This window comes from Notolepis coatsorum (assembly GCF_963971535.1).
Source record: "Notolepis coatsorum genome assembly, chromosome: 14".
Lineage (NCBI taxonomy): Eukaryota > Metazoa > Chordata > Actinopteri > Aulopiformes > Paralepididae > Notolepis > Notolepis coatsorum.
The window spans coordinates 48,778,832-48,793,742 of NC_140178.1; the positions used below are offsets into that span (position 1 = coordinate 48,778,832).

The 14,911-nt window shown below is 40.7% G+C and overlaps 1 protein-coding gene across 1 annotated transcript in view; it reads right to left on the minus strand.

Annotated features, from left to right (window-relative positions):
- Positions 1-11,985: 11,985 nt before the first annotated feature.
- bud31 (BUD31 homolog) overlaps positions 11,986-14,911 on the minus strand; it is a 36,764-nt gene continuing 33,838 nt past the window's right edge. The window contains exon 4 of the mRNA XM_084328977.1: positions 11,986-14,023. Coding sequence (XP_084185103.1) covers positions 13,973-14,023 — 51 coding nt within the window. The 3' untranslated portion in view covers positions 11,986-13,972. The remainder of the gene's footprint in view (positions 14,024-14,911) is intronic.

The window sequence follows — 14,911 nt, forward strand, 5'->3', positions numbered from 1 at the left end:
GGTGGAGAACGACATGCTGAGACCCATATGGCAGCTTATCTGCTGCTGGCCTGGTGTTCTCCGTGTCTTGCAAGTCACTCGTGGTGCTTTTTGCTTAACGTGGAAAAACGGTATCGCCAACTCATTATCGGTTTACGTTTTCATAGTTTTTTTTCTTTACCACATTTTCATCTTGCTGAACACAAGCCCAGATGGCTGCCTAGTTGTTTGCGCGCGCATAGGCACACAGGGATCGCCTTACCTTAACGAGCTTGCCAATGGGACAAATCACGGCCCTATTTGAACATCCACCGATCACTGATCGATTTTGTCCACCGTAATGCGATCTCGGGTAGATATAATCGTGTTGGATTAATGGATTCATTGTATGTCATGAAACGGTCTCTGTGCTGCTGCTGACCGTCTTCGCCTGCTTTCCAGCAGAAGAAGGTTTTCTCTGAATCTGTCCATGAAATCGTCTTAGACAAGCGGAGAGGTTATTCTTGCTGCACTGTAAAGCAGGCTTGTTAAAGCTGGTCTTATGACGGGCCTCTGTCTAAAGAAACTACAAGACAATATACAAGGGGCTGTAGCCTTTCGGAGACGCTAACCAGTTTGCTCTCTGTACGTCTTTCTCTTTCCCGCTCACCAGCTTTCTCTCTCTCGCCATGTGTGTTTTCTTTCAGTGCTCTCCGCCATACCTTCTTTTCTTTAACACTCTGAATTTGCAGACCATGTTCCGACCACACATTCATGCAGTACAGGATGAAAGTCCATTTTGTTCCAAACATAGAACCCCGGTTGCGGTTCTGATTTTAGAATATTTGAAATATTAGTTTGGGAGAGCGTAGAGTCTATAGCTACGTTCCGAGAGGCTGATGATGATGATGACAATGATGCATGAGAAAGTGTGTTTGTAGCGTGCGTTAGTCCCGGTCAACTCCATGTAATGTTGCATGTCCAGAATAACACGTTGTCATGGCACACATAACACATTCACACGCTGGCCAAAAAAACCCAACCCTGTATTATTGACTGCTAGCTGGCGTTTTGTTATGGATATACTCTGTCACATTTTTAAAGCTCCTAACCTTAAATGTGCTGAATTTCACTGTAGTCTAACTTGAAGTTGTGTGAGAGTGTTATATCGTGGCGTCAGCATGAGACTGTATTGTAAAAGGGTGAATCGGCGTAATGTAAAATTATATTTCTCTCTTGTTGTATTCCGCGAAGGAACCCGATGACGAACTGACTTTGAATAAGTCTGCCGATGAAGTTTGCTGAGAAATTACTGTTTGTATTGTTGTTGTCATTGATCCATTACAGGACGAAGGTGATTTCCTGTGGCATTGTAGAGATGTATGGCTTGCGAGTTTGACGCTTGACTGACGGCTGTTGGCCGATCTATGATTTTTCAGGGGTAGGGGCAAAAAAAGGAAACTTCCTTAAAAATACTCGGAGTTCCATACTACTTAGGAGTGTAGCCTATGGTAGAGGGGTCCAGACATGGTCTTTTCTGGCACAAGTGCCCCTCTGGCATGAACCCTTGGTTAAATTACATATTTAAAGGCACAACGAGTAACATTGGTATTTGTTGTAGTAAACACAACAATCACAGTAGGCACTGCAGCGCGCCTGGCTCATGGATTTCAGATCAAACTGTCAAACTAGGTGTTGCAGATCAAACTGAATTAAGATCCAGCCATTGCATATCCTATTTCCTGCCTAAAATGTTGTCTGAAACATATTTTGGTGAAGAGAATGTTTATGAGCAAGCCGCTATTTTGTACACACAAAAATATGTTTGAATACATGAGTCAATTGATTGGCTCACAATCTAACGAAATTTGTAAAATCAAACTGTCGAACTACTAGGTGTTGCGGGTCAAATATGACTTGAGATCCAGCAATATCATAATCCAATTTGCCACAAAAATAGTTGTCGGAAACATATTTTAGGTTAAACTTTAGGTAGAAAAGATTAAGTTTACAAGCAAGCCACCATTTGTACACGTTTAAAGGCACACTTTCTGAATACGGGCTGGGTGCAAAATCTGATTGGGTTGTCTTATTTCACAGTTTGAGGCCCATCAGAGACTCGGATGTATTTCACAAGCACTGACAATATGGGACCTTTAACCCTTTCACTGCCGCACTACCAAAACGGTTAACCCTTTCACTGGGACAATTCACAGAAGATTAACCCTTTCACTGCCACACAACAGCCGGTTACCATCGGTTGTGTGATAGTAAAGGGTTAACCTTCTGTTGTGTGGCAGTGAAAGGGTTAACCACATCCATCCAAAGGTTGGTGCCCAGAAACGTCCCAAACACAGCGACATAAGAAAATCCAGACATAGGGAAGAGTCTCTGCAGATAAAGACACCACCACACACTTCTAGTGGCTCATAAAGACACCACCACACACTTCTAGTGGCTCATAAAGACACCACCACACACTTCTAGTGGCTCATAAAGACACCACCACACACTTCTAGTGGCTCATAAAGACACCACCACACACTTCTAGTGGCTCATAAAGACACCACCACACACTTTTAGTGGGTCATAAAGACACCACCACACACTTCTAGTGGGTCATAAAGACACCACCACACACTTCTAGTGGGTCATAAAGACACCACCACACACTTCTAGTGGCTCATAAAGACACCACCACACACTTCTAGTGGGTCATAAAGACACCACCACACACTTCTAGTGGGTCATAAAGACACCACCACACACTTCTAGTGGTTCATAAAGACACCACCACACACTTCTAGTGGGTCATAAAGACACCACCACACACTTCTAGTGGCTCATAAAGACACCACCACACACTTCTAGTGGCTCAAAGACACCACCACACACTTCTAGTGGCTCATAAAGACACCACCACACACTTCTAGTGGGTCAAAGACACCACCACACACTTCTATTGGGTCATAAAGACACCACCACACACTTCTAGTGGGTCATAAAGACACAAACACAAACTTCTAGTGGGTCATAATAAGTGATGATTGAGAGGGAGTTCTTTTTAGGAAAATGCTACTCATTGTGCCTCTAAAGTGTCTGATTAGGAAACCTCTCCAGCCAGGAAATAGACACCAGCAGCAATGTTCTAGTGAAAACTATTTTTAAATGTTATTTCTCAATCTGAAATGAGCACTTAGGGGACCTAGAACAACAAAAGGCAGGGGCAGTAGTTGCCCCGCTACAAACACATGCCACTGTGTCTTGTGGGTTTTTTAGCTCGGACACCTGAACTATGCTGTTCCTCTTCAGACTCTGTGTCTGGAGTTCAGACTTTTGTGTGAATGGACCTATCTCTAACCCCGCCCTCTTTTCTTGATCCTCCAATCGCAACCGCTGCTTCCCTCGGATGAACAAAGTTTGTCCATATCAAGCACTATAACTTCATGGCTAGGGGTTGCTTAGCAACACATCTATACAGAGCAGAATTATCTCTTAATCAAAACGTGATATCTCAGTGTTTCCTTCACAATATTAATCAGATATTGTATAAAAGCAGTAGAACACTGGAGGCGGCGCAGTGGTCAGCACTGTCGCCTCACAGCGAGAAGGTCCTGGGTTCGAACCCCCAGCGTCAGGCCTTTCTGTGTGGAGTTTGCATGTTCTCCCCGTGTATTCGCGTGGGTTTCCTCCCACACCGTATAAAAGACGGTGCCCTAAGGATGCTTGCTTGGTACATACTCCTGTCATTGACCATGGCATTGGCATTACAACTGGCGTTGGTCCCTAGGCGCTGCTCTTAGATAGTTAGGATGTGTTAAATGCAGAGGACAGAGGTAAAAATTACAAAGATATTCTTCCTATAATGTTAGTATTTAACATGGTTGAGATGATGGATGGAACCCTGCGGCTCTTGCCTGTGACCACAGCTCTGATGTTATAGAGCTACTATAACACTATCCCTCATGTTCTATTGCTTAATTGATGCATCAATATGAATGTGGGAATCCAACTACATCAGTCTATGAATTGATAATTGACATCAACGTGTTTTAGTTTAATTTGTTTATGAATAACATTTTGTGAAGTCAGTTAAAGGTTATTATTTCATACAATCAGTCCTGACACTTTTGTCCCATCTGTTAAACTTTTAAAAAGTAACAACATAAATTCAATTGAATCGCAAGATTTTATGATTCATCAAACCAATTAGGATGGAATTGAATGGGTTACTCTCCTGTGTATTCAGAATTAAGTGTAATAGAATATTTTATTCCAGACACAAAATCTTGACTAGAGGCAGCAAAACCCAATGATTGATGTCCGATACAAACCGGACTAAAAACAGTAATTCAGACGGTCAAGTCGTCTCGTCACCCAGAACCATCAAGGACTGACTTTTTTGATCAGTACAAAGATGAGCTTCCACCTGCGTGATTACTTCTGCAGCACTTTTTTGCGTTACTAACTGTCATTCTTGAAGTGCACCAGGAGGACCAACATTCACTTAACATAACCTGAAGGACCAACATTCACTTAACATAACCTGGAGGACCAACATTCACTTAACATAACCTGAAGGACCAACATTCACTTAACAGGACCTGAAGGACCAACATTCACTTAACATAACCTGAAGGACCAACATTCACTTAACATAACCTGAAGGACCAACATTCACTTAACATAACCTGGAGGACCAACATTCACTTAACATAATCTGAAGGACCAACATTCACATAACAACCTGAAGGACCATTCACTTAACATGACCTGAAGGACCAACATTCACATAGCATAACCTGGAGGACCAACATTCACTTAACATAACCTGAATGACCAACATTCACTTAACAGGACCTGAAGGACCAACATTCACTTAACATGACGAAGGACCAACATTCACATAACAACCTGGAGGACCAACATTCACTTAACATAACCTGAAGGACCAACATTCACTTAACATGACCTGAAGGACCAACATTCACTTAACATAACCTGAAGGACCAACATTCACTTAACATAACCTGAATGACCAACATTCACTTAACAACCTGAAGGACCAACATTCACTTAACAGGACCTGAAGGACCAACATCCACTTAACATAACCTGAAGGACCAACATTCACTTAACATGACCTGAAGGACCAACATTCACTTAACAGGACCTGAAGGACCAACATTCACTTAACATGACCTGAAGGACCAACATTCACTTAACATAACCTGAAGGACCAACATTCACTTAACATGACCTGAAGGACCAACATTCACTTAACATGGCCTGAAGGCAGTCTTCCACTATGGTATCATTGATATCTTGGCCCAATTAGATCTGTATACAACTTTTTTTCTTTTCTTTTTTTTATAATAAAATAGGGGGAATATGTATCTTTACAATTGTATGCAACTTCCTTGAATCTGTGTAACATGTTGTGTTTTTCTTTTGCAAAAAAACTAGTCTACATCTAATTTAGAATTATTTATTTCCCAGCAGCACCTCTTTCTTCCCTTGTATTGAATTGTATTATTGTCGTTCTTGGCGGGTGTATCAACACACCACATTCTAAATGAATTATTTCCTTCCCTGCCTGGCCACTTGCAGTACATTAGGTTGGCAGTGTTCCTGGCTCCAAAAAGCACAGCTAATTGATTAATCAAAGCTAATTCCTCCCATTGTGACATCATCGAGGGGAAGAAACTGAACAGCTTGTTTAGGCTTCTGAAGACTCCAGCCAAACGGCAAGGAGTATCTATGTTATAAAAACAAACATTTCAGACTGTCAAAGACTAGGCAAAACCCAGTTTAATAAATAAATAAAGGTTACTGATCTAATTAGGGCCCAGATATAGATGGTATAGGTTTCACTGGAATTATGTTGCTAGGTAACAGTTTGGACCCACGTCACGTGTATTTACTGTTAGTTATTGCATTAGCAAACATTGCAACAGGAAATAAACTTGGGTCCATTTAGAATGTTTATGTTGTCAATAAGTGATACCATAGGTTATGTTAAGTGAATGTTGGTCCTCAGAGTGTACAGAATGACGTAGCCGGTAACCCTGTACACTGAGGCGTTAATTGTTGAACACAATGCTATACCGACTGTAGAGTTGTAGTTGGGAGGAGAACAACCCTCTTATGACTGCAGGTCCAGAGTTTATAGACGAAGAATTGAAAATGGGGGACCCTGATGTAAACAAGATGAAAGTCTTTCTCTGGTCTGCATCCCCTTAACAATTGTGTGTATTGAGCTGTACTGTATGCCTGTATATTTTTCCCAACGGAGTTTCACTTCCGCGTTCGGTTTGCGCGATCTGATTGGCCACTGACGCTTCTCTCAGCGCCAATCGCGTTACTCCTAACAAACTGGTTAAGCTTGGCGACTCTTTCGAAGTCGCTCTCTTTCGAAGTTGGTTAGGGTTAGTTGGTTAGGGTAACAGCCTGCTGGTGCGATTGTTAGGAGTAACGCGATTGGCGCTGAAAAGAAACGTCAGTGGCCAATCAGATCGCGCAAACCGAACGCGGAAGTGAAACTCTGTTGGGGAAAATATACACGCGTACTGTATTGTACCCATTCTGCAATCTGTTAATACAATTTTCAATCAATCAATCAATCAAAGAACAAGTCGACAGTTGTCCCATTCACACCAGGAGGAGGGAGACATTTCTATTTTGAAGAAATGTTAGTGTGTCGACACTACTGTGTAAAACTGCTGCAGAAATATTATTCTCTGTGCTATTTAAAAATGCCATGCAATCTTTTACCTGCCCATTCCATCCACTGTGTTATCCAATTATAATCCTGACTCCATGGACATTCTGTTAGAATGCAATTTCACTGTGCATGTCACAGCACTAATGTCATTACCCTCATGAGATGTCTTCATTTATATTGTATTATTTCAATTTTTTATTGTTACACTTCTTCTGAGATGATGTTACCATTGTCTTTTGATGCAAAAAAAAAAGTGAATGTAATCTGAATAAGCCATACCACAGTGTGCTTAACATGTGTTCCAACCCTGTGTTCTTCCTTGCGTTGCCATATTGTGTATGTTTGTGTCTTAATGTATTTATCATCTGGGTAAAATGTCTTTACCACATTGACTTTGGCCTTGGGGGGGGGGGGGCTTATAGTTTGGTACACTAGTGTGTGTACTAGTGTTTTTCACCATATGTTGAGGTTCTGGATCCTGCTATGTGATATTGATTACAGTCATTTATTCCATTAAATTATTAGAGAACATTGGGATGTTTGTTGTGATCTGTTGTTGATGACTAGTTAATACATCAATATATGTTGTGTTGATTATTTGATTATATGAGTCATGTTGATTACTACTGAATCTCACTGTGAGATATACTCTTAAGAAAGGCCAATGCAACGTACACAGGTCATTATTAAAGATCAAATACTCTGTGTTTGTCTGTCTGTGTGTGTAAGGGCCATGTGTGTGCGCAAGGGGGGGGGGGGGGGTGAGTGAGTACCTATTTGCCAATAATGAGTTGTAGAAATAAGGGAGGTTGTCCATTCAGACCAATCTTAAAACTTTAATATACTGATTAGACCTCTGACACCACCCTTCCTGTATGCTCTAATATACTGTATAGACCTCTGACACCACCCTTCCTGTATGCTCTAATATACTGTATAGACATCTGACACCACCCTTCTTGTATGCTCTATATACTGTATAGACCTCTGACACCACCCTTCCTCTATGCTCTAATATACTGTATAGACCTCTGAAACATACTGCTGTAACAGCAGACAGATATCTCCCATGTAATATGGCTATATTAGGGATGTCCCGACCAAGTACAAATACAAGTACTTACATTTGGGTAGTTGCCGATACAGAGTACCAATATGAGTACTTAACTCATTCAGCGCCGCGGGCGTAGAGCATCTTTGTTCCTACTGTGCCACCGCTCTAAGAGATAGGAATGCGTGGCGTGTTTGCATGCAGGGCTATATCTATATTCTAGCTATGGATACAATACTATGGCACATTTGACATCAACTATCCATCGTTCAATATGTGAAAAAGAATAAATTTTTTCATGTATACGTTTGCGTGTTATACTGTGGTGAATATAAGTATAGTTTCAGAGTGATCCTTGCTAATTCCATGAAACGGCGCTATGGAGGAATACATGAATTTTACTAAAAGCGTTGGCGTTGCTCGCCTGGACACGCTACTATTTCCAAATCAAATGTATATAATAGGTATTATGTTTCATCATGAATGAAAGGGGGGGGGGGTAGTTTTTTGATGCTTTGATCATCACCAACGGCATACGTTCTGGAGTACGTTACACATGGTCGTTGCGATCAATGTGAAATCATGGTCGGATCAAATCAGGATTGATGTCATATAGTCCTCCTTCACTAGGAGGTACCCCAAAAAGAATATTCCAATTGTCTGATCGCGATTTCCAGTATTTGTGTCCATCGTGTCGCCAACATAATACACCACAACACATGCATCGGGGGCATTGGACGTGTTTCAATGCCATCGAGTGAACCGCTAAACTCGCCTGATCAAGAAAACTGCGCCCGGAGTGAATTAAACGTAACACTGGGTGTGAAGAAAAGGTTTCGAAGGGTGGGCGATACTGCCACCTATCATGATGCGGCCGGTATTGCACTCTAGCGATCTCAGAGTGGTTCCCTATGGTAACCCAGAGGTTCGTGTGAGAGAAATGAATAAAAATATTGAATAAAATAAATAAACCCCCGACTATCCTCGGGTCTGGCGCTGATTGAGTTAAAGGTGCTATAGAGATAACATGTTAACATCTACAGAACTTTTATAAAGATGTGGAATAAAAGTATTGCTTCCCCCCCCCCAAAAAAATTTGATAAATGAATTTATTAAAACAAATGTGCGGGTCCAAAATGTATGTTGTTTACATGTATTCCCTCCCTACTTCCCATTTCCCCACATGGAATGCACCTGATTGGATAAATGACATGCTGGTGCTCTAGTGTGACATCTAGTGGTTGAATGTTATCTATAGCACCTTTAATGATACCATTACAGTTCAAACAATGACTTTGAAGACTTGGTTTATTTTCATCAGATGTTCCTCACTTTCTGACTGTAACAAATCAAATATACAACATGACACTGTTGCTGACATTTTACAATTAAATAGTTAGTCCTATTACCAGTCCTATTACCTGTCCATCGATGATGTTGTTAAAGGATATAATCCTTTCTCAGCACAATCCCACAGCTCTGGTTAGTTTAGCCACAAAACTAATGTAAAGTAATTGGGGCAATGATCTAGTCTGTACGAGCCCTGAAATAAATGCTGAAGCCTACTCCTCAGTGGATCCAAAGCAAAGCAGTTTGTGTTTTGATGTTTTGGTGTTTTTTACAATGGCCCGTTAACTTTAGAGAGGAGGGAGTCTACCAATTGATGACAACATCATCGGTAAGTAGGAAATAGGGCCACAAAATTTGGAACTTACCCTTTAACACAAATAAGGCTGGGTCCAGTTGTCTCTACATCCTTCAAATATATATAGCCTATATATATAATAATATATATATATATATAGCCTATATATATATATATCATAGGCAACTAGAAAAACTACAATTGTAAGATTTTTTTTATTTGAATTTTGAAAGATTGATGAATAAAATACATTAAAGGGATCAATAAGCCTCACAGAGGAGTTTTGTGGCGTAGCAGGAGTGGGGGCTGTAGGGGGCACAGGGTGGGGGTCATGAGGGCCATTGTCTTAATCAGGGATGGAGGATTAGGGACAGACATATTGGTTAGACTGATTGGTTAGAAGGGGGAGCCTTGCAGTTATACTTCAGAATGGAATATCTCTGCACTACTACTACACTGGTCAGTGACACTACCTCACAGTAGACTGACAGTCAGTGTGTCCACATCAAAATATATTTAGGAGTCAAATTAAAATAAATGTATAGCTTTAATGAATTCATGATTGAACTATAATACCAGCCAACATGTTTCAGCCTACAACATTCATCAGAGCAGAGAACAACCAATCCTTCAAATACCTGTACAATGGCATTGCCACTTCCAGAGTTGGAAAAAACAACAATGTCCATTGTTCAATCAAAGTGTCAAAGATGGCTTCACTGTCCCTCAGATAGTGTCATGTCACCAGTTGAAAGGTATCTCAGAATGTCCATACTATATCTAAAACAATGGTTCTCATGCTTTTTCACATCAAGGACCCCAAACTAATATGCATTGGTTTTATACAGATCCCCATTTAATGAGATTTGATATCCCCTCAAGGATCCCTAGACCCCACTTTGAGAACCACTGATCTAAGAGATAGCTAGATTGGCTGTGACTTGGTCTATTCTTTCATATTCACTGTATTACAGTTAGGTTGGATTTGGCTATACAGGGAGAGCTTTGTGAGCCAGAGTGTACCTCATAATCTACTGATGTTTTTAATCCTGTTTTAATCTGGTGTGTTTTATTTTGTAACTAGCATGGAATGTACTGATATTTACGTGTGTGTGTGTATGCATGCATGAGTGTATGTGTGTGCTGTACTGTATACTATATCCAGACAGGACAGTATGTCAACTAAGCTCTGCCAACCAATGAACTGAGCCAGCTGATCAATGGATTTATGAGAAATGTAGAATAGCAATGACAGCTGTGGTGATGATGATAACTCCTTTTTTATTCATATTGCCTTCTTCTGTTGTTTGTAACAGATGTAGTAAATATTATTTCCACCTCTGGATAATAGTTTAGCCATGGCCTTGTACTGAGGAACCATAGAGTTTGGACGTGTCTCCTAGGAAGACATTAATGGTCCAAAAAACAAGGAAAGAAACACTTGCACCTGGAGTTTTAGTTGACCTTGAGCACAACACACATAAGATTGTATGACTCGCGACAATTTATATTATATATAAATGACTGTATATTAGGATTTGTAAAGCTTTCCAGCTCTGAGGGGTCTCCAGAGGCATTTGGAATAGTCATACAGTGATAACAGAGGTGCACTTGGCTTACAGACTTACACATTGTATTATGGGTTAATGCGGAAATGGGTTTTGTCTAGTCTTTGTATTTGTCAATCTGAAATGTTATTTAGGTTCTCTGGAAAATTACATAAGAGTTTTCAGATTAACAAGCCTCAACAAGCTACAGGCCTAAGAATGATAACAAGAACTATTGTGACAAGGGGACACAATAAATGAATTAACTTGAATTAATCGATCAATCAGTGTTTCACAGATTCAAGAAAGTCATATACAAATGGTGAAAAGATACATGCTGATGATGGCAATGATGATGATGGTGGTGATGATTATTGACATAGCAGAAACACTTTGCACCTTGAGAACAGCACTTTGACTAGAAGATTTTATGACTCCTGCCCATTTAGATTATGTGTAAATGACTATACAGTGATAACAGAGGATATTTTGTGCACTTTCTAGGCTCACACTTCAAATAGTATCCTATCAATAGTATCATTGCAGACATGTTGGTAGGCAAACGAGAGGAGACATTAATAGAAACAAAAATGAACAAACTAGTGATTTAAACATCAACATTGCAGTGATAAGTCATATGGATTTGGGGCATAACATTCACAACGCTCAGCAGTAACCACCTTGTTTTTGTACATATTCTCTCAACCCATTATGATCCTTCAAGGGAACTTTCTCACCATTCTTACCAAGATGTTGCTATATGGGAAACCACAGGCTTTGCTGAAATGGTAAGGAAGCTACTAGCACTGGGAGGTATGCCGAATATGAGGGTACATGTTCATGGCTACAGGCAAAGTATGGATTATTACATTATTATATATCCTCCATGATATATACATATTGTACAAATTATACATACTGCATAAGTTCATAAAAACACTGGATATGTCTTGTGTTGTTTCCTAGGGCTGTCAAGTTTAATTGATAGCCCTAGTTGTTACCTGTTGTGTATATGATGTAATGAAATATATTATTGATCACAAAAAATTAAAACACTTGCAGCGGTATTAATAAGTTTTAATGAAATAGCAACTTAACAATTTAAAAACATCAATAAGATTTCAGATCCCCTATACCTCAAAATACATGTATTGCTCCATTTTGAAGACAGTTACTTCCCTATATGGTCAGTTTCTGTGTCAAGAATTAGACACAGAAGAAATTATAATAGTGTTTTGTCTGATGAAAGTAACATTAAAGGCCCCCTATTTGGGCAATTGTACACAATTCCTGAGTCTATGGAACACATCTGTACGTTTTTTTTTCAATAAAACTCATTGTTTTGTATTTTTAATCAAGTACTTTGGTGCACCACTTTCTCCCCTTCCAAAGTACAAGCCGTTTTTGGCTGGGCTCCACCCATACTCGCAATGCACTTTGATTGACAGTCACCCACCTGCACTGGCAGATACGCTAGGATGGAGGAACCTTTTCAAAGCGCACACACACCTGCTCCGTCTCTGGGTGTGTGTGCGTGCGTGTACGTGAAGTTGGGCAGGTGTGTGTGTCTGAGAGGGAGAGACGGGAGGAGAGAAGCGCTGCAGTTTGGCGAGTGCGTGTCTGTGAGAGGGAGGGACGAGAGGAGAGAAGCTGGTAAAGCAAGTCTCATCTCAGCCGTGGCCGAGTCTCCTGAACAACAGCGTGTAGCCCAAAAACTGCTGCCCACTGCCCTGGCCCATTTATTGTGGAGCACAATATCATTAGGACACGATTAGGAACACTGTCGAACAGTGGGGGGCGTTATTGTCTCAGCTTAACTGCAGAAAAGGGACTTGGTACAGATTTCACATTTTGTCAGTGTTGGTACAACCCCACATTGATTGAAAACAATGCAAAACACTGGAACATGCCATTTTTACAATAGGGGACCTTTAAAGCAAATAAAAGGGGCCAAGCTGAAACTACAGGCAACACTATATTCTGATTATGGATCTGGCCTTTGTCCGCACACACACAAAGAGTAAGAGAACAAGTCAATCAGAAGGATTTTATTTAAAATTATAAAGAACAAGGTTTAAAGCAATGACATGTTACAACACAACAAACCCCTTCTCTCCAAAATACCCTTCCCCCCCTCCCTCATTCAGATTAAATGAAACACAATAGCACTTAGAATTACCTTCAACAGTGTACACTTAACAACTGGAATGGAGAGCCTGGTCCAGAAACAAAAAATCGAACTCCTCCCACTGGACCATAATACTGATCTGAGGGCACCAGGTTAAGGTGTTAAGCAACATGCTGGAAAAGAAAAGGCCAGATTCAGTCGAGCCTCATTCCTATGCACTCATCTATGTCTGAGAAAATGCACACAGTAGGAATACACAAAAAAAAATCAACATATACCGACAACAGATGATAATTCTGTAACATCTGTAGCCGTGTATTAGTTTAATTTTTATGGCATTCTACAGGTATAACAACTTCAACATGTTCTACGCATCTTGTACTCAAAATGCCGACTTGAATGACAATTTCAGCTTTGAGGAGCTTTTAAAAAGAAAACCATTTAAATTGTTGAAATCAGGTTTCAACCGCATGAGCCAGAAAAGAGAATCTTGCGAGATTCGTCTGGCCTCCGTTGTCATTCGACGGCTGGGAATGAAGCAGTGTTGTTGTCACATGAGCGGTTGTTCCGATTGGTTGGGTATTAGTTGTTCCGATTGGTTTGGTATTTAGTATAATGCCAAACAACAACAGCCCCAAATTGAAATGACTCTCCTGGAATTGTGAACAACTTGCAAGATCTTTCTGGCTTGCAAGGCGAATTAAAATGGAATTGACCAAAGCACCGTTTGAATATACATCCATGTAAGGATGTCTGTGATCAGAGGTGGAAGGCTCCATGAGGTTTGTTTCTGAACCAGGCTGCGGTTAATGAAAACACAATCTTGCTTGAGGGTCGTCAGAGCACACAGGTGGAGGTTGGATGAGCCCTGTTGTCCCATGGGAAAAGAAGCCCTGACGTACGAATAAGCCATGAACACTCAGCCGGAACATCCTCTGCATCCACAGTGGGTACACTCGATGATCCTTCCCTGTAGAGAGTCAAAAACCAGGGTTTAGAACATGAGATGTACAGACTTTCATCATCTAGCTGTTTAAAATACAGGATAACTGCAAATAAAACACACATGAATGATGGGGATGAAGGTGGTCTGAGATAGTGGGCAGATACCAGGCTAAAACAAGAACATTAGAATCTGATAACAGCCAGGTCAGAAGTCAAAACAAAAGAGACTTCTGATGGGAGAACATTTGAACTCAATATATTTGAGAAAGTAATGGTCAGAGTCTAGATTAATCTCAATCGGTACTATAGTTATCAGGACTCCGAATTGGTATTGACCCAATAGGTTGCAACTCCACTTACAACCTTTTCAGGACGATTTTGCGATTTCACGAACGGTTCCTTCTAGGCGATTGGCTCGTTGCTAAGAGTGCGGAAAAGCAGTCCGTAAGTCGGACAGACTGGTGTGCGCCGTGTTCTTAACTTCATTTAGGAAAAATTATTTGGTAATTGCGTTCACGTCGATTCTACAGACATCCTCTGATTTAAATAATTATAATAATAATAAATACGATAATATTTGGATCATGAAAAATAGCGTTTTACATTTATAGTCATGCCGAGGCATCGTGATGTCCGAAAATAAATATAAGTACTACACGAACACTGCAAATGACAGTGAATAAATACATAAATGTATGTGTTAGCCTGGGCGACGCTGTATCCTCCACAGCACCTCGCCCCTGCGGGGTTCCTCAAGGCTCAATTCTCGGGGGCCAATTCTATTTGTGTTGTACCTGCTCCCCTAGTTAGGGCCTATACTTCGAAAGCATGGCGTCTCCTTTCACTGCTACGCAGATGACAGCCAGATTTACATGCCATTAAAAAGAAATACTAGCAACCCGGTAAAACCACT